Source organism: Armigeres subalbatus, chromosome 2, assembly GCF_024139115.2.
Source record: "Armigeres subalbatus isolate Guangzhou_Male chromosome 2, GZ_Asu_2, whole genome shotgun sequence".
In the NCBI taxonomy this organism is placed as follows: Eukaryota; Metazoa; Arthropoda; class Insecta; order Diptera; family Culicidae; genus Armigeres; species Armigeres subalbatus.
Window position 1 is genome coordinate 205157856 of NC_085140.1, and position 27773 is coordinate 205185628.

General features: G+C 38.8%; 1 protein-coding gene across 4 annotated transcripts in view; it reads right to left on the bottom strand.

Moving 5' to 3' along the window:
* The window catches only part of LOC134211544 (folliculin-interacting protein 2), a 71935-nt gene that overhangs the window by 22903 nt on the left and 21259 nt on the right, over nt 1-27773 (bottom strand). Inside the window, exons 2-3 of one of the 4 annotated variants that reach the window (XM_062688488.1) lie at nt 14341-14463; nt 13667-14216 (exon numbers count right to left, since the gene is read on the bottom strand). In XM_062688488.1, coding sequence (XP_062544472.1) covers nt 13667-13743 — 77 coding nt within the window. In that variant the 5' untranslated portion in view covers nt 13744-14216; nt 14341-14463. Of the gene's footprint in view, nt 1-13666; nt 14217-14238; nt 14464-27773 lie in introns of all 4 variants that reach the window. The other 3 variants (XM_062688489.1, XM_062688490.1, XM_062688491.1) reach the window with 3 other exon arrangements.

Consider the following 27773-nt stretch of genomic DNA (forward strand, 5'->3'; position numbering starts at 1 on the left):
AAACCAAGTTACCATTTTTGGGTCCGTATATCAAGAAGCTATCACGATGATAATTTTATGTGATGGAATGTCGATAAAATATTGAACCCGAAAATTTGCTGTACCGTACCGGGATTCGAACCCAGCCACATTTAGAATGTTCTTGCTTTATAGCCGCGCATCACACCGCACGGCTAAGGAAGACCCGAAACCGCATCCTGAATTACAACAAAGGCAGCTGATATGTTGAAGATCAATTCCACAGAACATTATACGATGACTAAATTACTTTTTATAAAGTTTCGGATGATTTATTAGAAGTCGGGCTGTGCACTTTGAAATTCATTGATTGTCATGAAAAACGTGCGCATGTTATCAAAGGTGGCTTAGATATGTGCTGTGGCGTGCGTTCCTCAGCATATGTTTGAGAGCATGCGAATGATTTTCATGGCAATCAATGAATAATTCCAAAGTACACAACCTAACCCCTAATAGATCGACCGAAAACCATAGAAAAGTTCATTTAAATATCGTATAATGTTCTGTGGAATTGATCTTTAACATATTAACTGCCTTTGTTTGCAATTCTGAGCTCAATCGGGCATACATCGAACTAATTTCCTAAGCAAAAAAGTGACGGAGGTGTATTTTCCTATGCATTTCGGCTGAAACCATAATACAAACAACATTAAATCAAATGCGTCAGCTTATGCAACAAGCGATTGAGCTGAAATTTTCAGATTGATTTTCTTACCCAAAGGAACATTCCTGGGGTGTGCCCCGTGAAATTCGACAACCTTTTGTTTCCTGGGATAGTCTAATGCACATAAGCAGTTTCTCAAATGAGCGATAATTGTAAATTTTCTCCAGCATTATTTTTTAAATAAATTTTCCCCAATATTTTTTTTTAATTTTCTTTAATAATTCAAAATATTAAAAAAAATCAAAACATGTTTGACAAGAATAATGTACATGCAGTCTTCCAAACAAACAGTTTAATTGGGTCCTAAAGCCCTACTTCTTTTATGGTTGCAAACGATAGTGTATCGGTCAAGATTACTTGAACCGATGTTATAAAAATTCTAGTAAAAGTCTAAACCAGTAAAATAATATTTTTGTGTTTAAGACATTTTTAGGCATATTTTGGGCTATGCGACATTTCAGAACGAATCAACCATCAGCCCAAAACGTCAGGCCCATATATTAACTGTCAAAGGTTGAGTCAAGTGCCCTGCGGTGTTTTGCTAGTGCGTTTGAATCATATTGTTCCGTACGTCAAACAAGATCGAAAATGTCGAGGAAGCATTTTTCATCTATTTTCAAATTTCAAATAAAACAATGTTCCTTTCGATTTTTGAGTCAAAAGAATAACTGACGCGTTCAAGATGATTAACTTCATCGTTCCCTGAAAGAAAATCGAATATCTATTTTTCATTTTAGTACCCAATTGTTCTAGCAAAATCTAGCTAGAGACTTAAATATGATTTGATTATTCTCATGCGTAACCTGATGAGCTTTTTCTTCCTCTTCAATGGTTCTACATTCCAACTGGAACTTGGCCTGTTTTCAACAAGTATTCTACTAGTATTTCCTCAGTTATTAATTGAAAGCTTTTCTATGCCCGCCATTGCATGAGACTGTATCTGTGTCGAGAAAATTTCTCATAATATATAATAAAAATAAAACATATAGAGATTGTGTAATGAAATTAGCTTTCCTTATAAATAAAAGGTACACTATGGATCAATTTTGTACGCTTGCAACTGATGTTTCAATCTCGTGTCTGACACAATAGGAGTTCTCATTAGCAAGAGTTTCATTTGCTTTATGTACAAGAAATAGTAAATTAATGTCCACCAATATGGATGTTTATGACTCAGTCGAATCACGTATCACCACAATAAAAAACTACATATATTATATTCCTGCAATTTTGTAAGCACGCAGAAGGCAGGATATTTAAATAACAAAGATCATCTAATAATATTCCTTGCGTCTTCTTACCTAACAGCAAGGTCGTGGGCGGTATTGTTATCCAATGACCAATATTATATTTCAGTCACTGGAATTTACACAGTGAGAATAATTGACCAATTAGCTATTTCTGTTAAGCTGTGATCAATTCAGCTGATTCATTGTGCGATATCGCAGTATCCGATTCATCAAGTCAGCCGAACAAAGCAAAAAATTATAAAACATCCGTTTACTATCATATTCTGTCATAAAAAAGTGGTAGGGTTACTGCTTTTGGTTTTTTATTTTTGTGATTTTTTTCAGCAGGTAGCACACATGATAGCATTTGAAACCCACGAACAGATCAAAGCTATCAAAATATATTCTAGAATATATTCAATTATATAATATATTCAATTATGAGAGTAATGCAATGCGCCACGGCTTAAATGATTGTTTTTGTTTTTGTAAACAATGTTTTTGTTAATTAAAAAATAATCAATCCACCTAGCGTTGGTGGTGCCTTTCTCGCGCATTAAAAAAAATAGAAAAACACATAAGAGAGGTCACATTAGTACTTTAGGGAGATATATTTTACTTTTTCCATCAATTTATTTGCATTTGCGGTCATTTTAATGCATTGCTGCAATCTTTGAAAAAAAAAACTTTTTTGCCTTTCTCGTATACAAAGTATACGTAAAGGCTATAGGATCACTCCAAAACCGAACTTTTGATAGAAGGCTCGGAGACCCATAGTGTTATATACCAATCGACTCAGTTCGACGAATTGAGGTGATGTCTGTATGTGTGTATGTATGTGTGTGTGTGTGTGTGTGTACAAAAATGTGAGACACACTTTTTGGTAGTTAGCATTATTCGATTTGCTCGCAACAAGTTGCAGTCGACGCGGATTGCGGTCTAGTTGTTTCCTATTGAAAATTGGCCTGATCGGTCATTGCGTTCCAAAGTTATTGAAAAAACATTGTTTTTCTGCCAAGGGTCCCCCCTTGGAAAAAAAATTTCAAAAACGAAAAAAAAATTTTTTTTTTAAGATTGCAGCAATACATTCAAATGACCGCAAATGCATATAAATTGAAAGAAAAAGTAAAATCTATCTCCCTAAAGTGCTATTTCAACCTCTCTTATGTGTTTTTCTTATTATTTTATTGCGCGAGAAAGGCACCACCAACGCTAGGTGGATTGATCTGGGTTTTTCGTTTTTGATTTTTTTCCCAAGGGTCCCCTGGCAGAAAAACAATGTTTTTTCAATAACTTTGGAACGCAATGACCGATCGGGCCAATTTTCAATAGGAAACAACTAGACCGCAATCCGCGTCGACTGCATTTTGTTGCGAGCAAATTGAATAATGCTAACTACCAAAAAGTGTGTCTCACATTTTTGTACACACACACACATACAGACAACTCAACTCATCGAGCTGAGTCGATTGGTATATAACACTATGGGTCTCCGAGCCTTCTATCAAAAGTTCGGTTTTGGAGTGATCCTATAGCCTTTACGTATTATTTTGTATACGAGTAAGGCAAAAACTCCAGAGTGCAATGGTCGATCGACGATCGGCCTAATTTTAAATAGCAAAAAATAGGCAGCATTTCACGTTAAATGCAACCAAATGCGATCAAATCGAACAATGCTAAGTATTAGAAACTGTGTCTCACTTTTTTGTACACACACATACAGACATCATCTCAATTCATCGAGCTGATTCCATTGCTATATAACACTATGGGACTTCGATCCTTCCACTAAAACTTCGGTTTTGGAGTGATCTAGTCTTATATACTAAGTAGATGAAAAAAACATATAGGAGCAAGTTCTTAACAATTGGACAAAATATTATTTTAATCCTTATCTTCGCATCGTATCTTTATATCTTCACTGACTAGGCTATCTGTAATCCGAGATCAACTTCAACTCATTTAATTCAAGAAATTATCTGATATGTATTAAAGGAAAAACCAGTTAAAACTAAAAACAGCTTTTCATTGGAATGAATCAGCTACCAGGAAATTGGCCAAGAATGACAGTGATAAATAATGCCACGCATGTACTGTTTATGAATATATTGAATCATCGCATATATTGCAGGGAAAATCACCTTCTCCGACGAAAGCCAACCTCGCATATCTACGTACGTGTGGCAAACTCGCTCGCTCATACAGTTCTCACTCTCTGTTTTCGTTGTTTCTTCTAAGCCCCGTCGTCCTCCTGAAGGCGGTTGGCGAGGCTAAAAATAATGATAGAATGCGAGAAAAAACCGCCACAACAGCAACACCACATCATGGTGGGGGAGACACGAGGCCACCGGTCGGCGCGAGAAGGACGAAGAAAACAAGCACGTGATTTCGTATACGCTCTACGACGGAAGCGATCACCAGTACCTACCAGCAGTTTGGGCCTCGATGTGTATCTACTATACAAAGTTCATCAATTCGCACAATTCGGATGGGATGGGGGTTACCAGACGACGGCGGTTCGTTCAATGATTGACTGGTAGAAACTAATCGCAGCGGTTTTCGCATTTGTTTATATTGTCCGATAGATGATGGGGAAAGCCCCGCAGGTTGAGGTAATTCGAAAGTGAAAGGAGTGAGTCATTGATATTTAGGTTATTTTATTACGGAATGCTGCGTAGATTACATACCGGTTTTCACCAAGCGGGTGGATATAAGAACACAAAGGACGCCAGTTGGTCTAAGCATGGGATGCGGTAGAAAGGTTAACGACCACCATAAGTCCTACATGAATGAGAATGCAAAGCACTCCGCCTGCTCATGAAACAGGTAGGTGTTGCGCACATCATCAGAGCTCGTTCCTTATACATATTAATATGAATTTACTGTTTAGTGTTTACTGTGTTGATGGCCAATCATATGTTGAAGTTTTTCTGCTGAAATAACATTCGATTACGTCAACTTCATTTACTGCCGCAGTAAGGGAACGATTTTTCAGCTGAGATATCGTGAGCCAACGCTCGGCTGTGCGAACCCGAGATTCAAAAGCAGAAAGCTGGCTAATCCTCAATAGTATGATGTTATTAAGTGGTAACCATTGCCAAGCAATGAAACGTTATTTTAAAATTTCACTGAAGTGTCGGTAAGTAATATGTTTTCTAAATCTCAAGAGAAAAGAAGCTGGAACCACGACGAAATTTTGAACAAAATCTCAAGCTTCTGGATAGTAGTAAAAAATGTAAACCGCCAAAAGAAAATCAAAGGACCCATGAGCAACTTATTTATGAACAGCTTTTTAGCTCGTTTAGTGGATTGTCTTCACTTGTGGTAAGACGAATTAGTACTATTTTATTAAATTCCACTACTTTGTATTCTAAGGCCGGAGTGGCCTGTGCAGTACATAAGAATCTTCTCTCTTTGTATTCTTTAGAGATACGTATTTCGATCTCGACAGTCAGGCCGTCTTCAGAGTCAAGTTGTGTTATCAGGAAACTCTTTGATAAGTTTCTCCCGGAATTTTGAAGATCATTTCGAAATGCCTAATGATAGAACATTTTGCTATGGATTATTTACCTCTGCTAGACTTTTTATACTTCTTTTAAGTTTTCTATGAACTGGGACATTCCCTGACTAGATTTTCCAACAGATTTTGTTTTAGAGTTTCTCATGGGATAATGATAAAATAGAACTGAAAATATTGAAGAGGCTACAGAAATCCGTTTAATAATTTATCCATAAATTTATCAAATTTCAATTGAAATATTATCCTGGAACGTTTTCTCCAAAGATTGAATTAAAAAATCCTCAATTTTTCCATAGATTCTATAATAAATTCTATCAATTCTATAAATTCAAGTCAAGCGCGAGTCAAATCCTAATAGATTCATGGCCCAGAGATTTATTTATGATTAGAATCTCCATGATTTTTTACGTATTCTTCAATAACTTAATGTAATGGATAATACATCAATATATAAAAGTACGCTGCTGTTTGGCGATTTGGCGTTGCAAGAGAAACAAGAAGCACATTCGAAAAAAGGCCTTTGAAAGGAAAAGAAGAAAAAAAAAATGGAAGTAATTCACACCGTGTCCAATATACCTCATAAAGATTCAAGCTTCAATAATTTCACATCAGTTATTCGGATTTTAATGGTACAGGGGTTAGACAAAAAGGTTGAGATAGGCAAAATTTTGTCGAAGTTCAAATCAGCATAACTTTGCGTAGATTAATTCGATTTCAATAAAACCGGGACCATCAAACGCAGAAACTCTCAGAAAAAACCTCAGATTGTTCCTTGACCATCGGAGATGTTCCAGGTTTTCCGAAGGTATGTTAAAAATGCATTTTTTTTCTTCTGCTTATCATTTTATGTGTTGTTTACTTCCATTACGTTTTTCCCAGAAACTAATATGCTTTCCCCAGAAACTAATATGCTGACTAATGCTGGCTGCAGATCGGACGCCTCAAATTATTCTTAAATTTTCTGAAATATTTCGTCGAAATGTTTCATCAAGCTGGATCGAAAGGACTCATGTCTCTGGCTTGTTTTAGTACGATTCCATTCCTGTAATGTAAATAAATTGAATGCGACGAAATAGTTAAAAGACAGCCTGAGTTATTCAGTTTGAATTATTTGCAATAGAATGATCGGTATTGTGTATTGCGTAATCAAGTGTCCGAGGTTTGAAACGTTGTGTCCAAAATATGAATTCACCCGGATAGAACCCTTGTTATTGATAACAAAACGTGATATTAACTTGTTTAATATAAGAGTAAAAATAACAAAAAATTGGCCGAAATATCATGAAAATATCAGGTTTTGCTATTTAACAAGAACAAACTAATATCTGCAGCTGTTGTTCCAAGGTTTGAATCAAACAGAAGCCGTAAATTTTAATAAATTGCAAACATTGTATGCAATAACCATGCCAATTTCAGTAAACATGCATACAACAGTTATTAATCGAAAATTCAGGTCATTTTAAGCTGATCGAAATAAAAATAGCACCACTTGGTATTTTACTAATATTTTCTTAAATCATGAATAGATGATGCTAATTTCAGCTCAGAATGTAAATAAATTCTGATTTACAACTTTTCAGTACATTGATGTTAAGACGAACCATTTAAATTTAAGCTGAAAAATTCATGAAAAAAGACGCGAAATAAAAATAACACCACATCAGTTTTTAATCAATGTTTAGCAATATTTTAGCAAAAACCATCTTAAAATTCATGATAAAGTTCTTTGTGATGACAGTAGGAGTCATTCTCAATTGTTATTTGATGGACAGAATTATTTTTCCAATAGTGTTCAGCTCGAAATGCTCCCAGCATTCACGAAAACAATTTGTTTTTTTAATATTTATGTTGACGAATCATTTACCTTTAGTACAGAAGTAACGAGGGATTACAACACAAAGGTTTTCTAAGGAATTAGGGCCTAGAGAACAGGCTAGTCTCTCAAAACTCTGTATATTTCTCCCTAAAAATCTTGTTTTAGTCAACTCAAAGTCAATATCAAACTAGAAAGTTAGTTTTGGGCCCATGAATGACTCGAGGGGCCCTCCTTAGCCTAGCGGTAAGATGCCCGGCTATAAAGCAAGACCATGCTGAGGGTGGCTGGGTTCAATTCCCGGTGCCGGTCTAGGCAATTTTCGGTTTGGAAATTGTCTCGACTTCCCTGGGCATAAAAGTATCATCGTGTTATCCTCATGATATACGAATGCAAAAATGGTAACTTGGCTTAGAAACCTCGCGGTTAATAACTGTGGAAGTGCTAAATGAACACTAAGCAGCGAGGCGGCAATGTCCCAGTGGGGGATGTAATGCCAATGAAGAAGAATGAATGACTCGCCGTGCTTGATTACGCTTATGTCTAACGTTTCGAAGTGATCCTCCGACTCAATCCTCGTAGATACTCACAGCGATAAAAGATTTACTCAAAATTTAAAAAAAAAATCCTAGTAATAATCTTCATTACTTCATCACCAAGGTTTTGACTGATTTTGACAACCAGTTCTAGGTGCAAATCGCACAAATAGTATTGTCAACCATCAAGATTGAACTTTTCGATTGAAGGAACTATATTCATCCACTTACTTGTGCAGGTAATGTACATCTCATCAAAATTGAAGCTATTATGTTTTTGTCACCTTATAAAATAGAGCTTACCGCGCCTTCTGCGCCACTTCAAGTTTTCGTTGCTAGGCAGAATTAAGTTCACATATCTTGATGGCATTCAATATTGCACTTCTGCACGACTTTTGGTATGATTTACTCTTTTAGTTCACTGTTTCCTTGACATTTCTGCGCTCATATTTTGCCCTAAGCTGGCTTCTTTTTCCTCGTTTTTCTATGGGATAGTCTTTATTGAAATTTTCCTTAAATCTTTCGACTACGGTATGGAATCGGAGGCCTCTAGGATCAATTTCACTGCAAAACAGACATGCATCATTGCAGGATTTAATTTTTACAATCTACTCAAAGGAATATGCTCCACCCGACTAATTTCTACAAAATTACAGAAAACAAAGCTTTATTTCATCAGTTTTTGCATTCAACTACACTTTCCATGTCAGTTGTTGGCAACTGACTGAAATTCGAAACAAAAATAGCTTGAGCTTGAGCTTGAGCTTGATTGACTGCTCGTAGTTGCTACTCCATTATAACCAGATCAGCTGTTCTTGCACAGGGAACCAACAGATGTTTGCTTGGGACTAGCACACATCTTCAATGTACAAGTACTGGTGATCTCATTTGTTAGGTCATACTGGCGCCTGCCACGTCAGAATGCAAGTCAATGTAGGGAAGGGGAGGAAATGATGATGCAATCACTCGCCCACTGCAAGCCGAATATACCTCTGCACTTGCCACGAGTTCATGCGGAATTTGTTGGAATTTCTGGGTTAGGTTGGAGAGGCAGAGGTCCGTCTTGGTTAACGAGCTGCCAATGTGATAGATAGGAGAAGGTAACTGATGGAAATTCTAATTGGAAGTAGGAAACGAGCTCTATAAGTTCATTTCCAATTCTAGCAGATTACTGTTAGAATACTCAAATTGAAGGTATAGGAATAGTAATGGAAACGGTATGGAAGTCCATTTCCAGCTCTAGCGATTGCTAGAACATGAGAAATAAAGAGAAAGATACAAAGTAGGAGAATGGAACGGACCTGGGATTGAATTCACGACCTCCTGCGTATGAGGCAGAAGCAGTAGCCATATCACTATCAAGCCCGCTTCGAAACATGAGAGATCACGCACTGAACTAATTATTTTTATTACCGGCCGCACAATGCAGAACACAATAATTCGGCCGACCGCGCGATCGTTCTGCTGTCCGAAACATGAGAGATCACGCACTGAACTGATTATTTTTATTACCGGCCGCGCAATACAGAACACAATATTTCGTCCGACCACGCGATCGTTCTGCTGTCCGAAACATGAGAGATCACGCACTGAACTGATTATTTTTATTACCGGCCGCGCAATACAGAACACAATATTTCGTCCGACCACGCGATCGTTCTGCTGTCCGAAACAAGAGAGATCATGCACTGAACTGATTATTTTTATTACCGGCCGCGCAATGCAGAACACAATAATTCGGCCGACCGCGCGATCGTTCTGCTGTCAGAAACATGAGAGACCACGCACTGAACTGATTATTTTTATTACCGGCCGCGCAATGCAGAGCACAATAATTCGGCCGACCACGCGATCGTTCTGCTGTCCGAAACAAGAGAGATCACGCACTGAACTGATTATTTTTATTACCGGCCGCACAATGCAGAACACAATATTTCTTCCAACCACGCGATCGTTCTGCTCCTGACTAAAATTCGAAACAAAAATAGGTCAAAATTATAATATTATATTTTTATATTTCAAAGTGGTACTATTTTTATTTCACACCTTTTTTTCATGAATTTTTCGGCTTAAATGTGAATGGTCCGCATTACTTAATATCAATGTAATGCACTGAAAAGAAGTGAAACAGAATGTGCTTACACTCTGCTCTGAAATTATCATCATCATATATATAATAGCCCTGTTTGTCTGTCCGGTGACTAGCCAACCAGACGCAGCACGCGGGGAAATTCTCACAAAAAAATAAAATATTTGACACTTAAATTCTTTTTTACTATCAGATGCAGAAAATAAAACCAGTGACAACCTTTGACAACCAGACACAGCATTTGATGAAAAAATCACAGACAACAGACGTTGAAAATTTTGATTTTTTTAATGCAGAAAAGAATCTAAACACTTGCCACAAATAAACTAGTCTGTTCATAATTTAAGAAAATATTGGTAAACACCTTGGTGATGCTATTTTTATTTCGCTCAATGTCTGCCCAGTATAAAAAAAATAGAAATTCATTTATTTTAACAGCTATGAGGCACTAAAAACCCAGATTAATCCACCTAGCAGTGATGATGCTTATATCGTGCATTAAGGAAGAAAATGAAAACAGTCACTAAGAAAAGATCCAATTCCCAAGATCAGGATGATAGTGAGCCCTTCGAAGAGGGGCCGGTTTTTGATCAATTTGGAACCATGCATATACATACCCTTGAAAAACCCAAAACATCTCCGATGGTCAAGAACCAATTTGAGGTTTTGAATGGGGACAGAATACCAGTAGAGTTCCCGCGTCTTCAATGGTCCCGGTTTGATCAAAATCGGATTATTCTACGCAATGTTGTGCATTATTTGAATTTCGACAACATCTTACCTATCTCAATCTTTTTGTCTAACCCCTGTAGGGCATTGAACAAGAAGACATGATCGTTGTCCACAACATGCATATAAAACAGAAAGGATAGCTGAAGCCGCAAAAGTTTGGTAATAAATTTTTAAACTCAAACTGGGCGTGTGTCATTCTCTACCTTTCTTGTATTCTGAAGAAATCTTCTTCGACTTTTAAGAAAACCCTCATCTAAGAATTCTAAGAATTCCCCCTCTAAAAACACCTTCTACAGGAATTCTGCAGAATACTTTCTCTAAGAGACAAGGGAATTCATTCTACAAGGATTCTCGCACCCCAGATATTCTCGCTACATAAATGTAGAAGTTACGGTAAAATAATGGCAGAGCTTCGGTACGAGTGTCACCGAATTTCAGTAAAAAAAATTAAGAGGATCTTAGCCGAGAATCCTCGTTAAAGAATTCACTTCTCTTGGAAAGAGAACCCTCTAGGGTGACATTTAGAATCGCATCTGTAGCATAGCATAGCATAGTTACATAGTCGTGTTTTACTTTGGAAATCCCTATCCTGATTTCTGTCAGAAATTAAGGTGGGTGTGTGGACAAAAATCACAAACGCATGAGGACTGCTACTCCTGGCCACGTCTATTTTCACCGGAACTTGGAAGGGAAAGGAAGTGTTGATGTAGTACCTACTTACTTAATGAGAAGCCCCCGACTCAGCGACACCCTCATAAGTACCACGGAGTTGGATATTGTGGATGGTGTTCGTTGTGTCAGGATTTTCCTGAAGCTGACAATGTGATCATGGTAGATCCTACACCGTAAAAAACACGCAAAGCTGTCTGCTCAGCAGTACGAGGGGACATTTAGAATCACGTCTGTAGGGCATTAATAACTCTGATGGTGAATATAAAACCAAATCTATTATAGCCATTTTAAATTGGCAACAAACTAATTGTGTAAGGTATTCTCTAGTTTTTTCAATCACCCTCTTTTTTACTACAATTTGCTTATAATATTTTACATTCTGGTCGATTATTGCTACGACTTCAATGAAACAATGAGTGAACAAAACAAAAACTATATTGCATACCCTGGTCCGTTATTCAATTAAACCGCAAACACAATGACTGAGATTGGACCTCTGCAATTGAATCTCGGAGTCAATCTTGCTAAGATTGAAAAATATCAAAAATAAAGATGTATTCAAAGCATACTATTTATAAACCTGAGGGATGATACTCTTGAACGACTGTTTAACTGCTATCGCTGTGAAACATATTTTTTTAAACGGCTCTTCATTCCAACCGCGAATTGTCCTGCTTTTCAACTTTGTTTTCCTTTGAAGCATTTTCACAGTTCAATTTGCAGCTTTTCTTATTTGAGGTGTACATAAGAGAAAATACACCTCTGTCAATCTTTCGTTCATAAAACTGGTTCGAAACCGCCGATTGAGTGAAGAATCGCAAAAATGACAAACATTGTACGTGAAAAAGGTAAAATTTGATTTAGTTTTTGAGCATGCCCGATAGAATAAGTTTCTTTTTGTTTCCAAGGCTATTGAAGAATTAGTCGATCGTTCATCAAATGTTCTCTCAATCCGTGTTTAAAAAAAAGAGTGTAAAGAAGCAATTCACTTGCGAGTGTAGGTGCCACTCACATGCTTTATAAGGAAAGAACATTGAAAACTGCATTATAGGGAGATAGGCTCTTTCATTTCATGTTTGCAATAATTTATACACATTTTCGGAAGAATAACACAGTTATCTTTCCATAATTCCAGAATGCACCGAACTGGCAAATTTGCAATGAAACAATTTGACAATATTACCGTCGAATACAAATTCGTCATTCTGAGTAGATTGAATTGATATAACACTACTGTGTTGAATATTGTATACGTTCAGGCAATATCTTCCAAACCATTAAATTGATTATGTCTTTTAGGTATTTTTAAAACTGACGGTTTGTTATGCGCTGCATCAAGTGATGAACTTCTTAAGTCGAAAAAATCACTATAATAATGTTTAAAAAAAATGAGCTGATAAAATTATCTGATGGGTACAATTAATTCGAATTACCGATATATGTATTAGGGATCGATTACATTTATTTCTGTCAATCTTTCCCAATATGTGGTTTCCTTTATTTCTTATACTTTTGTACGAAGGCATTCTGATCTATAAAACTTGGTCCAATTTATTCAGATCTGCTCAAAACTTGAAGAAGGTTTAAGAGTTAGGTTAATTTTTTTATATCTTGTCGCCCGTCCATGTTTTTACGCAAAAAAAATCTTATTTAAGCGGGCAACAATATAAATTTATAGAAATTTTATGATTTTTCAAAATATCTTCAACAAATTAGTTGAGTTTTTAAAAAAAATATCCTATCTCGTTGACATCTCAAAAATCGTTGTAAAATATTCAAATACCTAATAATATTATATAGCAAGTTTTCGTTCGGTTTCGAACTTTGTTTTATGAAATATCCAAAGACAACTTCCTGTTTCTCAAATGTTTTGTAAACATTATCTATGGCATATGTAATATTGTAATTGATGAATCTGTTTTTTTTTGCAGAAATTCTACCTGATAAGTAAGGAATGGACCGTCATTTTTTGTCTATCGTAATATTGTATTAGATCATCAATTACTGTCAAAGTGTACATGTACATTGTGTAATGCGTTCAACCCTAGATTAGTTAGCTTTGGTAGGAATATACCAAGATATCGCATAAAAAAGAACGAATCCTTGAGTTCAGATGTTGGTCACCCTATTTTTGAACACACCCACAATGCGGATGTTTGATATTCAGGTGCATACCACACAGATGTCCACAAAGAACGGAGTCGGCACTTCGAAGACAAAATCCCCCATTAGTACTTAAGCTGCATTTGTAACGTATGTATATCCATTAAAATAATTAGTCTTGATAAGTACCAAAACAGGAAAACCCCTTCGATACACGGATACGACCATTCACCGCTTTACCGAATACAAAGATGCAACGTAGAACATTCAACCTGTCGGCATCTACTTACCCCGGGCTTAATTTTTGCGATGATTGGCTTGTGTTACGCTTCTTGTTGGTCGAGAACAACTTATTAAATAATGCCATTATATTTATAGTCGATCGTGATCGTTTCACTGCACCGTTTCCGCTCTGTTGTAGTTCGCTTCTCGTCGCCTCACACTTTGGTCATACTGCTGTACAATATCTCCGCTATCCCAAAGGTGTGTATGTAGACGGCAAATCTCTTCAGTTTAATCTCTTCACGATTTACCACCAATGAATATCCTCCGTTTTCACTTCATTCTATAACGGACTGACGTAGTCGCATGAAATATATTTTTTATTGCTTTACACATTGTCTCTGATATGGATCCATATGATTGCCGTTTATTATTGAATCACTTTCACTGCCTTTATCAATTGCCTTTGGTCGTTGAAACTGTTGACTAGCACAATGAGAAATCTTCTTTTCCGAATCTTTGGTCACTTCCTTCTACCACCGGCATCGATAATCGTTTCAACAAACGTTCTTCGCAGGCGGGAATCACACATTAACCGGAAAAATATACGCCATCTATCTGTAGGATAAATACGAAAAACCTTGCTCGCGTTTGCAGAATTGCGACCAATGCTTCCTCAATCCCGAACACAAATGATTCGAGGATTGTTGGTTTTGGTTCGTTCTAGTGCTACTGGTGCTACCGTTTATTGCCATTACTCTTTCCCAACTGTATGAGACAGTACACGTTGGTGAATTAAAGTCACTTATGCGCGGAGAACCGGCACTGGCGTGTGCAGAATTTGTGAGTGATGAGGATCGTTTATCTGCAATGAGGAAAAGGTAAAAAAGGGTGATTACATTGGTCCCAGCCGTCAATTTGACAACACAAACAAAAAAAAAGGGTGATTTGGTGAAATAATGCCAGTTTGTAATTTTTTGTTGCGAATAATGTTGGGATTTTGAGGTAAACATGTATGCCCAGTAGGGATCAACTTTGTAAGGAAAAACAATTTTCAATTTATATTTTGAAGTGGCGCCGTCTTTTTCCATTATATCCTGAAATGTCGGATATTCACCTTTAGACGGTGTGTTACGGAGTAAAAAAATGTAATAGTCATATTTTCAGCTATGTGAAAAACGACGTTTTGGACCGAAAACACGTGTTTTGAGGAGGAGATTATTTATAAAATATGCAAAAATATTCACTGCCTACCGGTGGGAATCAAACCCACACCTCCCAGTACGCTAGCCGGATGCTCTACCAATACGCTACCCGGGTAGAAACCGTGATATTGATAACAAAATATGATATTAACTTGTTTGAAATAAGAGTAAAAATAACTAGCGAAAATAACAAAAAATTGCACCGAAATATCATAAAAATATCGGGTTTTGCTATTAAGAAGAACAAACTAATAGCTCAAGATATTGATAAGTTCTTGTTAATGGCAAAACCTGATATTTTTATGATATTTCGGTGCAATTTTTTGTTATTTTCGCTTGTTATTTTTACTCTTATTTCAAACAAGTTAATATCATGTTTTGTTATCAATATCACGTTTTACTGTTAATGAGCCATTTTTGTCTACCCGGGTACGGCACACTTAATGCTACCCTCATTAAGTTACCCTAGCGGTAATGTGATAAAAACGGTCTAACCCTCTACGCAATTACCAAATGACCAGGAGTGGAACAACAGTTCAAGAAGATTCAAATCGTGTCCATTCAAGGTGTCGCTAACAAGTGTCAGTTGGTTTTGTGCAGAAATCCATGAAGCGTGCTAGGTTACATGATAACAAGGTGCATAAAATCCCCATTCAACCACTGCAAAAAACCGCGCCAGGAAGCTTTACACGAAGTTGTTCACCAAATCGTGTTGCATCGTGATGGATGATGAAACCTACGTCAAAGCTGACTTCCGTCAACTTCCTGGGCAAGAATATTTCGTTGCCAAGTCGATGTTCCGGAGGTTGTCCGAACGAAGAAGTTATCAAAATATGCAAAGAAGGCAGGTGATTTGTGGATGTGGTGAAGTAAGCGCTCGCAAATTCACCGGAATTTCGCCAAATTGAAAAAATTCTGGGCATTGGATCAATCAAGGTAACTCATATTGCACTCACCGCACCAGAACAAAGGCGCCACTGTATACGCATATTTCTATTCGTGTGTGTTTGACAGAACATGTCTACGGTGGCGCGATCTGCTCATTTCATAGCGGCAGTTTTTGCTTATTGATTGGTCCATTGTGAAGACGGAACTTTGCAAACATCCTAAAATTAGTAAAATAGAGCTGGAGTTGAAGAAAATGTGAATAAAAACAACAAAAACATTGGGAAAATCGATTGCGCGCTTTCGGCATGGGTGATGAAATCGAATAAAACAAATGTTTTAAATCATAAAGAGCCCCGCACATAGCATACGTTTGCGTTGCGTTTGACACATTTCCCATGGGAAAACTGTCAAACGCAACGCAAACGTATCCTATGTGCGGGGCTTTTAACTCATTAGAAGTTTTTCATTCCCTGAATATTTCAAGAAAATCCGATAATCGGTTTGATTTTGGTGAGTAAATATGTGTGTGCCCTTTTTTGTCGAATACACCCTTTACGATGAGAGTCAAGACATCTATACAAATGAAACATGTTGATTTGGTGAGAAAAGTGCAATCAGTAGTGTTAGACAGTCGTATGGATTACATAGGGGAAGAGGCCCCAAAACGCCCCCCCCCCCTCCCCCACGAGTCAAAACGCCTTTTGTGGTTTCCCTCTAATTTACCGTTATTAAGATGTCCGTAACAAAACTAGATCTAAAATTATGTAGGTTTGGCGAAAAAAGTTTCAAAATAGTAACCGAAAATTTACACATTTTGTAGAAACATCTAACATTTTGGCGAGGCAAAACACCCTAGTGGCACTAACCTACAAAGTACTTGCGTCGCCACGGACTATCCATACTAGAATGCTGATTCGCCGACGCGTGGTGGTTTGTTCCCTAGGAACTGCCAGCTAAAAGGCGTTTTGCCTCATGAGTTCTCCGACAACAGAATATCACCACTTTTTTGAAATGTGAATGTTATCAATATGATTGAGATTTTTGACAATTTTAGAATGGCCTCAACTAGCTATCTTATTTAACTGATGCATATTGTAAAAATACCCATGAATAGCGTTACAAATAAGACAATAAAGCAGTGTTTGCTTAGCTAGGGCATATTGCCCCCCCTCCCCTTCTCCTAACCACAAAATTTAAAAAAAAAACTCTAGTTAATGTAAACTGAATTCATTTAGTGATAAGTAATAATAATTGGCGTCAGCGTTTATTTGACCTTCAACGGCCATATTATAAGTGAATGACATCGTACTGTGTCGGGTGACACCAATAAATATGTTCCTTCAGCTTTAGCTTATACACCTAAATAAGGATCTTTATTGACCCGTTGAAGGTCCGGTGCCATTTTTACTGCCATCGTGATACTCTACCAACTATGTCCTTAATGTATATAGGGTAGGATAGGGCAAGATGAGTCGCCTAAGGCGAACCTTCAATGTCTCAAAACAAAAACATTTTAATTTAGCTTTTCAACATGGATCCATAAAAATAGCTCATAATCTGTAAGCCAAGGGTATTATATTGCGGAAATTCTACTTTTTATTTCATTTTGAATCATTAAAGTAAAGGTTTTCTGTCAATCTGCAAAACCCGCTTCGACCAGGTCTTCACTCTTGGCATGTCCATCATTGAAAATGGCTGCTAGGGTGGGCCTGGTCAACTGGAACGCTTGCTCGCTCAAGAGCAAAATAATTGAGCTGAAGGATTTCTTAGAGGAGAAGGAAATAGACGTGGCGTTCATCACCGAAACGCACCTAAACCGGAGGTGAACGTCAACATCCCGGACTTCCGCATCGTGCGACTCGACCGGCCGACCAGGGGAGGCGGTGTGGCCATCGCTCTTCGCTACAACATCAACTGTCGTCTGCTTCCAAGCTTCCAGCTCAGTGTCATCGAGGCCATCGGTGTCGAAATCACCACTTCGGTCGGCACAATCGCGCTCATGGCGGCGTACTGTCCAACGCAAGCCAAAGCCGGCGATGGATCATCGGCTGCCCTTCGGAGGGACATCGTCAAGCTTACGCGGAGGCAAGGTCAGTTTATCATTGCCGGCGACCTCAATGCCAAACATGGGGCAACAGTCGCGGCAATCGAAACGGCACCATCTGGAACAACGACATGGAGGAAGGGCACTACACGATCTTGAGCCCGGATTTTCCCACTTGGCTGAGTCGGTCCGGTGTCCAGTCCACGCAACCCTCGACCTCTCGAGGTTAACAAACCTGAGTGACCACGTCTCGCAGCCGGTCGTCTACCAGGAGCTCAGTTCGGATCACTATCCGGTGGTGGCGGAACTGGGCTCCTCGGTCAATCGGCACCAGCAGTTACGGCGAAACTATCACCGAGTGAAGTGGCAGCGGTTCCAGCAGTGCGTCGATAACACCGTCGATTACGAGGTGCGTCCGGAGACGCCGGAAAGTATCGACCGCCAGGTTTGCGCTATCAAGAATGCAATCACGGCGGCCCGGGAGCAACACGTACCGACGGCTCCGCAGGTAAGCAACTCCTTAAACATCGATACACTCACCAAAGATTTGATTCGATTGCGGAATGTCACTCACAGGCAGTTCCAGCGTACTGGACTGCCTGAACTTAAGGCACGCTGCAATTGAATCACAAAAATTATCCAGGCCAGAATGGTGGACCTCAAAAATAACGATTTTTCAAATAAGATCCGCACTCTCCCAGATTATGCCAAGCCGTTCTGGAAAATGACCAAAATACTAAAATCCAAGCCTCGGCCCATTCCACCTTTGATCCCACTAGACAATAATGGCTCTAAGGATCGCTTGATAACTCCTACAGAGAAGGTCGCTGAAATAGGTCGTCACTTCGTCAGCTCACACAATCTTGGGCAGAACATCGTCAGTCCACACGAAGCAGCTGTCAACGAGCATGCTAACAACATCCATTTGATTCCCAACGACTTCTCGGAGGAGTTGGAGATCTCAGCTGGCGAATTGACGGCCTATATCAAATCATCGAAGAACATGAAGGCCCCAGGCTTCGATAGCATCCTGAATCTCGAGCTCAAACACATGAGTGCTCCATTCTTTGAGCACCTCTCGCTGATCTTTAATCAGTGTCTCCGGCTCAGCTACTTCCCATCGTCCTGGAAGTCAGCGAAAGTCATCCCCATCCGGAAGCCTGGGAAGGATCCTTCCTCCTCCAAAAGTTATCGTCCCATCAACCTTCTCTCAGGGTTATCCAAGCTATTCGAAAAAGCTATTCATCACCGGTTACTTAAGTCTGCCGAAAATCTCAACATCTTGCTCGAGGAACAGTTTGGTTTCCGACGCGGTCGGTCAACTGTACACCAACTGACTCGAGTTACCAACGTCCTCAGACGGAACAAGTTTGTCTCAAAAACATCCGCCATGGCCTTACTCGATGTCGAGAAGGCATTTGACAATGTATGGCATGATGGCCTGGTGTACAAACTACAACGCTACAATCGTCACAGCTACCTGGTGAAAATCATCAACAATTACCTGTCGGCAAGGACATTCCGGGTCTCAATCAGCGGAGCGAGTTCCAATGCACACAACATCGTCGCAGGAGACCCCCAGGGCAGTATCCTCGGGCCCCTGCTTTTCAATCTGTTCACCTCCGACATGCCAGAACCTCCAGAAGGCGGCATTCTGTCTCTGTTCGCAGATGACACCTCCATCGTCTACAACGGTAGAGTGATCAGAGCGCTAGTGGCAAAACTCCAACGAGGCCTGGATGCCCTGACAGAGTACCTCACCAGCTGGAAGATCTGTATCAACGCGGCGAAGATCAAGGTCATCATTTTCCCCCACTCCAAATCCCCTAAACATGTTCCGCCTGGGGACTGTAAAATCATCCTCAATGGCACGACTGTGGAATGGGCCAATGAGGCCGACTACCTTGGCTTGACCCTCGACAGCAAGCTTATTTTCAGGCAACAGGTTGACAAAACGGTGACAAAGTGTAACGTTTTGTTGAAACTACTGTACCCTTTGATCAACCGCCGGTCGTCATTGTCCCTGAAAAATATGCTTGCTGTCTACAAGCAAATCATCCTCCCTGTGATCGAATATGGCATGCCGGTCTGGGAGAGCTGCGCTTAAACCCACCACCTCAAACTTCAACGGGTCCAAAACAAATTCCTGAGGATGATCCTCAACACCCCTCCCAGGACAAGAACATCCGAGGTCCACCGTCTGGCCGGAATAAAAACCTTACATGAACGCTTTGGCGAGTGTAAAGAAAAGTTTAGGGTCCGTTGCTTGCACTCGGACCAAGAAGCGCTTAGGGCGCTAGTTCCAATCTAGGTTATCAAATTTTTATTGTAAATATTAGTGTACATAGTAGTTAGGTTATCAAATTTTAAAATACACACTAGCGCCTCCTAAAAGCCGTCATGACATATTATATTTTAAAACACAAATAACAACATAAAAAAAATAAATCGAAGTTGAAGGGCCAAACCGGCCGATCACTGTATATGTATAATCAAAATAATTGTAGAACAAAAAAATGATTGAATAAAGAAGAATTTTACTACTACTACTACTCAATCGAAAAGTGCCGGGGTAATATGGGTCAAACAGTGGGGCAAAACGGGATCACCTTCGAATTCTGCAATTCTGTATTTATTCACAATATAAAATTACAAAAAGATAAATAGGTTTAATGAATAAAAAGGGATTTTTTAGCTTTTGATAAAAAATGGCAATACATTATGAAAATATCTGATATTTCTTATGAAAACTAGTCGTCTGTGTATTGCTTTCTTAAAGACAGAAATTATACATTTTCAATAAACAAATTAACATAATTATGCTCAAAGATACCCTCGAAATGTTTATATCAGCACTGTAAAATATTTTTTGGATACGAAGTTTGCCGTTCAGTTCGTGTTGACAAATCGTGTCACATTTGCAAGTTTATGTTGGAATATCTTAAAACTGTGTGAAGATTTCGGGCGAACACTAAGACAAGGTGATGGACTTTCGTGCCTGTTCAACATTGCGCTAGAAGGTGTCATGCGGAGAGCCGGGTGTAACAGCGGGGGTATGATTTTCAACAGATCCAGTCAATTTATTTGTTTGGCGGATTACATGGACATTGTTGGCCGAACATTTGCAAAGGTGGCACGTACCCGCCTGAAACGTGAAGCAACAAAAGTTGGACTGGTGGTGAATGCATCGAAGACAAAGTATATGCTTGTGGGTGGAACAGAGCGCGATGTGTTACGATAAACAGGGATACCTTCGAGGTGGTCGAGGAATTCGTCTACCTTGGATCCTTGCTAACGGCTGATAACAATGTTAGACATGAAATACGAAGGTGTATCATCTGTGGAAGTCGGGCTCCTGAAGAAACTGCGGTCAAAAAAGATTCGCCGCCGCACCAAATGTGTCATGTACAAGACGCTGATAAGAATAGTAGTTCTCTACGGACATGAAACGTGGACTATGCTCGAGAAGGGCTTGCAAGCACTCGGAGTATTCGAGAGACGGGTGCTTAGGACCATCTTTGGCGGCGTGCAAGAAGACGGTGTGTGGCGGAGAAGAATGAACCACGAGCTCGCTCAGCTCTACGGTGAACCCAGTATCCAGAAGATAGCTAAAGCCGGAATGGTACGATGGGCAGGACATGTACCTAGAAATCTATGTAAATTGCAGGAAGTTTTCAAGCATTTACGAAAAATCGCGTTGAGTTAAAAAAAAAACCTGAAAATATGAAAGGTTTGCAAATCCGTGAACATTTTTCTATAACGTCTAAGAAAATTCTAAAAAACGTTGATTTTTTCATAAGGTCCACAAGTAATAATTTAATAATATTATTTAGAGTTCCTTTGACGTTCCATAAGTTCGACCAAACACTCGAGAATAAGTAGGAATTTGAGTAAACGATTACACTTTATTAAAGATCGATAGAAGACCTAACATGTTTTGACGTAGAATACGTCCTTCGGGAAAACATAGGGGGGTCATTCTGCAGAATCAAATTTGAGACCGTCACGAAAAATCAGGAAGTATGGGCTAATATCTCAAGCATCCTCCAACCGATTTTGATGATTTTTGTATCAATCGATCGACAAACTCTTTAAGATTTTGCACAACTATTAAAAGCAATTGAATAAAGTCGCTCAACTATTGAAAAATTGAATTTCGTCAGGCACTGTTGAAAACTTGTTATACACAGTTAATTGCCTACATTTCGGCTATTAGTCATCTGGCGTCATCTGATAAATGTTAAAAATCAAATTCGAAAAATGATTAAAGGCAAGAAACCTATAATTATTGTTCTGAGTCGCTGCACTCTAATACGTAATTCTACGTTGATTTTGCGATCGTGTCTCTGATACAACCTTCTACTTTTTTCTACTTCTTTTTCTTCTATGGCTCCACATTTCAACTGGAACTTGGACTTCTGTTCAACTTAGTATTCTATTAGCATTTCCTCAGTTATAAATTAAAAGCTTTCCAGATGGATGTACTATGCCCAGGGTGTCGATAAAGTTTCAAACCCGAAAACATCATATACCGGACCATACATACATTGGTTTCTGATTTTGGATTTAAATATAGTTTCTAGGTAGAGGAATTCTGGTTTAAAAATGGAGATCAAGTATGTTCACTTTTCTGTATTCTTTTTTCATGACGAGAAATTGACAAAAAAATCCCGGTGACTTCATAAAATCCCCGATGTTTTACTGGCTTTTTCAAAGTGATTACAAATTCCCGGCTTTTTCCGGTTATCCCGGGATTGCCGGGTGAGTGACAACTCTGATATTAATAAAAGTACATAAGGTAGGACAAAATAGCACTTATAGAAGATAGATCCTATTATTTCCATCAGTTCCTCCCAATTGTTGGCATTCATTGACACATATGTACAGTGTACACACACAGACAGACATCACCTCAGTTCGCCGAGCTGAGTCGATTCGCTATATATCAGATTAAGTCTCCGGGCCTTCTATATAAAGTTCGTTTTTCAAGCACACATATAGCCTTTTGGTAGTACCAGAAAGGCAAAACAAAAAAAAGGGCAAAGGCAATAATTCAAAACTCTACACAGTTTTCTATCTCCCTACCTTTTTCGTATCCCTTGGACATGCCGATGCGGTGAAAACTACTCGCCAATATTCGGGTTTACGATTTCCTCGCGAAGCCTGTTCAATGAGCACAGTCGGGAAGAGAATTCTACCGCTCAAACGAACATTCCGCCGTCTATTATGTGAGTAAGCAGCGCAAGCGCCCGTCGTGCGACAGTTCCACCCACCCACAACCTATTATGCGCGCTAAATTACGATATTGTCTCGCGCTCGTACCATCAGGCGGCTTGATAACGATCTGATGTGATTGGCGACGAGCGACGATTACCTTCTATATATGATGGGAAAACAATACACTCTGCCTGGCCGGCAGAAGTGCGACCAGATCAACGTCAGTTTTATCAGCTCGCTGCTTAGATTCTCAGATCACGTGCCAAGCGGACAAAGGTACATCGACGGTGATATTCGTACATACGCGGAATCAATTCGAACGGTTTTTATTGTCCACTTTAGATAAGGAACCACTGTTGAGTAGTTTAGGCACATGGCACTTACATGGCGGGATTCGCGAAGTACAAGACCGTTTAAAATTGCATAACATGTGGTCATATTTGAACAGATATAAGAGACGGTGCAGTAACAACGTAAGGTATTTTTCCTGGTATTTTGTTTTCAAATTCCTATCGTCAAAAACATTAAAATTTCTTATAATTATATTTATTATTAGTCCTTACATAAAAAGTACAAAGCACCTAATCACTCTTACCCACGTTCTGAGATAGGCACATATTGTATAAATTCATATTTTAACATATTTCTTGTGAAAATCCAAATCCAAAATTTGAAAAGGTCGTTACAGCCAAAATTTATTCCTTCTGTCTACATATATAGCTTTATAGGTAGATGAAGAATCAGAAGGAATCCTTTTTGGCTGTTACGCCCTTTTCAAATGTTGGTCTAGAGTTATTCTGCAGCACAAGGCAAGATTTAGTTTTTCTCAAGAGAAAAACAATTGAGGCAGTGTAAGTCTAGACGCTATCTGAATACAAAAACTGTTCCGCAATTTAGATGGTGTTTGTTCGTACCACAGTTATCAACTGAGAGATTAATCAGACAGTTGGTTAGCAAACATTGTCAGATAATGGAACATAGTACGTACATACCATTAGATTGATTTATTTTTTGGAAAAATCTTCTTTTATTATTTATGACTAGCTGAATGTACTATGTCTTGCTTGGAATGACCAGCACGTACACCTGAATCTACTCATTTACTAAGAAGAAACATCATTGCACAACATCATCAAAAGGAGAGGTTTCCATAGCTAAAATTCAGCACTGCTTAACATAGAAAACCCATGTCTGAAACTCGATTTGATTTATGCATATGTACAACATGTGATAGATTTAGTTCGAAAAATGTATTGGAGGGCAACCACTTCCTTCGGTGGGGTTTGATCCCACGAAACCAGTACGCTAGACAGGTGTTTTCCCTACTAAGCTACGAAAGACCACCGTCATCCTCGACGTGTTTTAGCCGTGCGGTAAGACGCGCGGCTATAAAGCAAGACCATGCTAATTGCTGAGGGTGGCTGGGTTTAATTCCCGGTGCCGGTCTAGCCAATTTTCGGATTGGAAATTGTCGCGACTTCCCTGGGCATAAAAGTATCATTGTGTTAGTCTCATGATATACGAATGCAAAAATGGTAACTTGGCTTAGAAACCAAGCAGTTAGTAACTATGGAAGTGCTTAAAGCTGCGAGGCGGCTCTGTCACAGTATGGGGATGTAATGACAATAAGAAGAAGAAGAAGAACTAATCAAAATCCCAACTTAATTAGCCGATTAGCGATACTGCCTTTCCCGTGTTCAGCCAAGACACCAACCTTATATGGTTGTATATAGCTCTTTATATCTTTTAAACGCAACGGTCGATTGTTATCAAAGTGATCAACAAGGATTTGCAACTTGTTGCGAGAAAATCGATTAATATTACTATGTGAAAAGTTGGCTAATGTTTATCAGTTTTCGATACAGATAAACCGATCATAGATGACGTCTTGATAAACCTCTACCACCGACTGTCAACGAATTTATAATTAGAAAATTTGAAGAAATAGTTCAATTTATTAATGTTAATACAAGAAGATATGCATTTGTTAGTGATAGTGATATACTGTTACATGTTCAAAAACAGATACTCTACACGGCGAGAAAAAAAATGTTCAAACTTTGAAAATAAAACTTGAATATTTATTTTCTCAAAAACGAATTTTTCAATATTTTTTGATTATTTATTTATATGTTGTAGCAGATAATATATGTATTTTTTTGCACTTTGAGTCATAATGTTGAAATGAAGAAGAAAAAAAAGGTTTAAAAAAATTAAAATTAGTTAGTTTTTGAAAAACGGTCGAAATATTTCTTTTACGTTTTTATCGTATTTTGGTCGGCGAAGGCTTGGCGATTTATTTATTACGTTTGTAACGTAAAGTTTTTTTCAGTATGTTTTTAAGACATTAACGGGAGAATTTTTTATTTCACCGCAAAAATCTAATGAACTGTCGAGAGAGGAGATTCTTGGAAGTTTTTCGAATTTTCAACAGGAAATTTCTTTGAAATTTTTACGGGAAATTGTTTAGAAGTTTACCTATCATTTACCTGGTCATTTGACCGAATACCACTTGGCCGAATAATACGTTAAGCCAAAAGCTATCTAGCTGAATTCCATTTGCTCGATACGGTTATTATGTGGAAAACGGTTTGACGGTACAACAGGTCGTTTGGCCGAATAGGCCTTGTCGTCGAAAATTCGATTTGATCGAAACGGTAGTTAACCAGGTAGGGGAATTTGGCCGAAAATGTTATTCGGCTGCAAAAAACGTCGACCCGTTCGGCCAAACGCCATTTTTGAAAGCGTCTTTTTCGGTCAAATATGTATGATCCAAGTATGATCTTCACCCGTACGTCGCTTTCAGCCAACTGACATTTTTGGCCAAGCCGTTTTCGACCTTATGTCACCTCGTCCGACCAAGCAGTTTTTTCGGCAGCTCGGGCAAACAACACTTTCGGCCATATGTTCATTTCGGCCAAATGGCCCATTTATGCCAAACGACCATCTAGGCCTTTTTGGCTAAATGACCTATTTGATTAGACGACTTTGCAGCCAAATGACCTGTTCAGCCGAACGACATTATCGGCCATATGTCTATTTCGGCCAAATGCCAGTCGATTTTCAGATTAATGACATATTCGGCCAAACAAAAAACGGCCTTTCCCCGTCAAAAAATTTGATTTAAACGTGAATTCTGTAGATTTCAACAGGAAAACCTTGGAAATTTTCGCAGGTAATTCTTTAAGATTCCCAAAGGAAATTATTTATAATTCACCCAGGAAATTTTTGGAATTTGCACCTGGTGGACTTCGTGGCCGTGTGGTAAGAAAGTGGCTTTAGTCGTCTAAGCGTATTTGCAATCCATGGAGTGTGAGTTTGATTCTCGTCCTAGTAAGGAGAAAACAATTCGTAAGGCGGAAAACGCTCAGCTGGTTCACTGGGTGCTGTGTGAATGTCCTGTCCGTTGTATAATGCTAAGTGTTAAGAGCCCCGCACATAGGATACGTTTGCGTTGCATTTGACAGTTTTCCCATAGGAAATGTGTCAAACGCAACGCAATCGTATCCTATCTTCGGGCCTCTTTAAGGTGGTTATACAACAAAGCCACAAATCGACCATCTTGGAAACCACGTGCTATTTAAGTCAATGTTCAAGAGCACGGATTGAGAGAACTACAACGCGCATAGTGGTGATACAATCGTAGAATCATTTGCTTGCTTATGCCATACAATCGACTTAAAGTATTATGTAGTATTTTATCTATTGAAGATGGGAGTGGAAAACATGTGGTGAATTTAAAATTCACCACTGGACTGATTGTATAATCACCTTAAGTATTCAGTCCGTGCAACCTCTGGTCAAAGAAGGTGATCCTGTCTTCCTTTCTTTTAAATCATACAAAAAGATCTACCAAATTTTTAACGAAATTTACTCAGAATCTCAACGGTAGTATTTTCGAAATATTGAAGGAAATTCTTCAGAATTTCTAATGAAAGTTCTTAGTTTTACGAAAAGCTTTTTCAATTTTTCACCGAAAAATTGTATGGAATTTTCAAGAAAAATTGCTTTTTTCACAATAAATCCTCTGGATATTCAACGGGATTGCCATAAACTGTCGGCGGCGACGGCGCACACCTCTAACCACCGTATGGTCCTCCGGGAAATCTGGAGGATCCCAAAACTGAAAACTTCTGAATGTTATCGTTAAGCACCAAGATTTTTCAGATGCACTTGATGTTGTGGCTTATACATGTCGTAGCCTTCCGAAAATTCCGGAACATCGAAAATTCCGGAAATGGAACAAAAAATAATTAATTTCATCGCATAGCACCCTTTGACATTCTAACGTCGGAATTTATTTCATTTGATTTATTCAAACATAAAATTTATCTAGATTCAGCTCGGTCTGTAGTTGCACGTCGCCAATTTTGTAGTCTACGCACCTTTGCTCCCTGCGCACCTCGCCTTCTTGTCCCCTGCGAAACCCTATCAGGAACCATTTTCCCCGGGTTATTGCCCGACATTCTGAGTATGACATTGTGTATGGATCACCTTGTCAGTGGTGGAAATACTCGCTTCACGAGTAAGAAAAGAGTGTAATTGGGCCTACCAAAAATGCCACACTCGCGCGAACCTACTGCCTGCCAAAAACAAAAAGCCGACTATATTTAGTTCGGGAGTAAAAATACGGTCGCGAGTTTTTGTGATTACTTCGATTACAATGGATAGATTTGACTCGACATAAACAAAATAACAATAAACAATTGTGTTCTTGCTCGAACATCAGTGAGAAATAAGTTCCGAGGTTGTTTTATGACTTTTAGCAAATTAACCCGAATGACTCGCGAAGCTTCACGAACAAAAGGCAAAACAAATGTT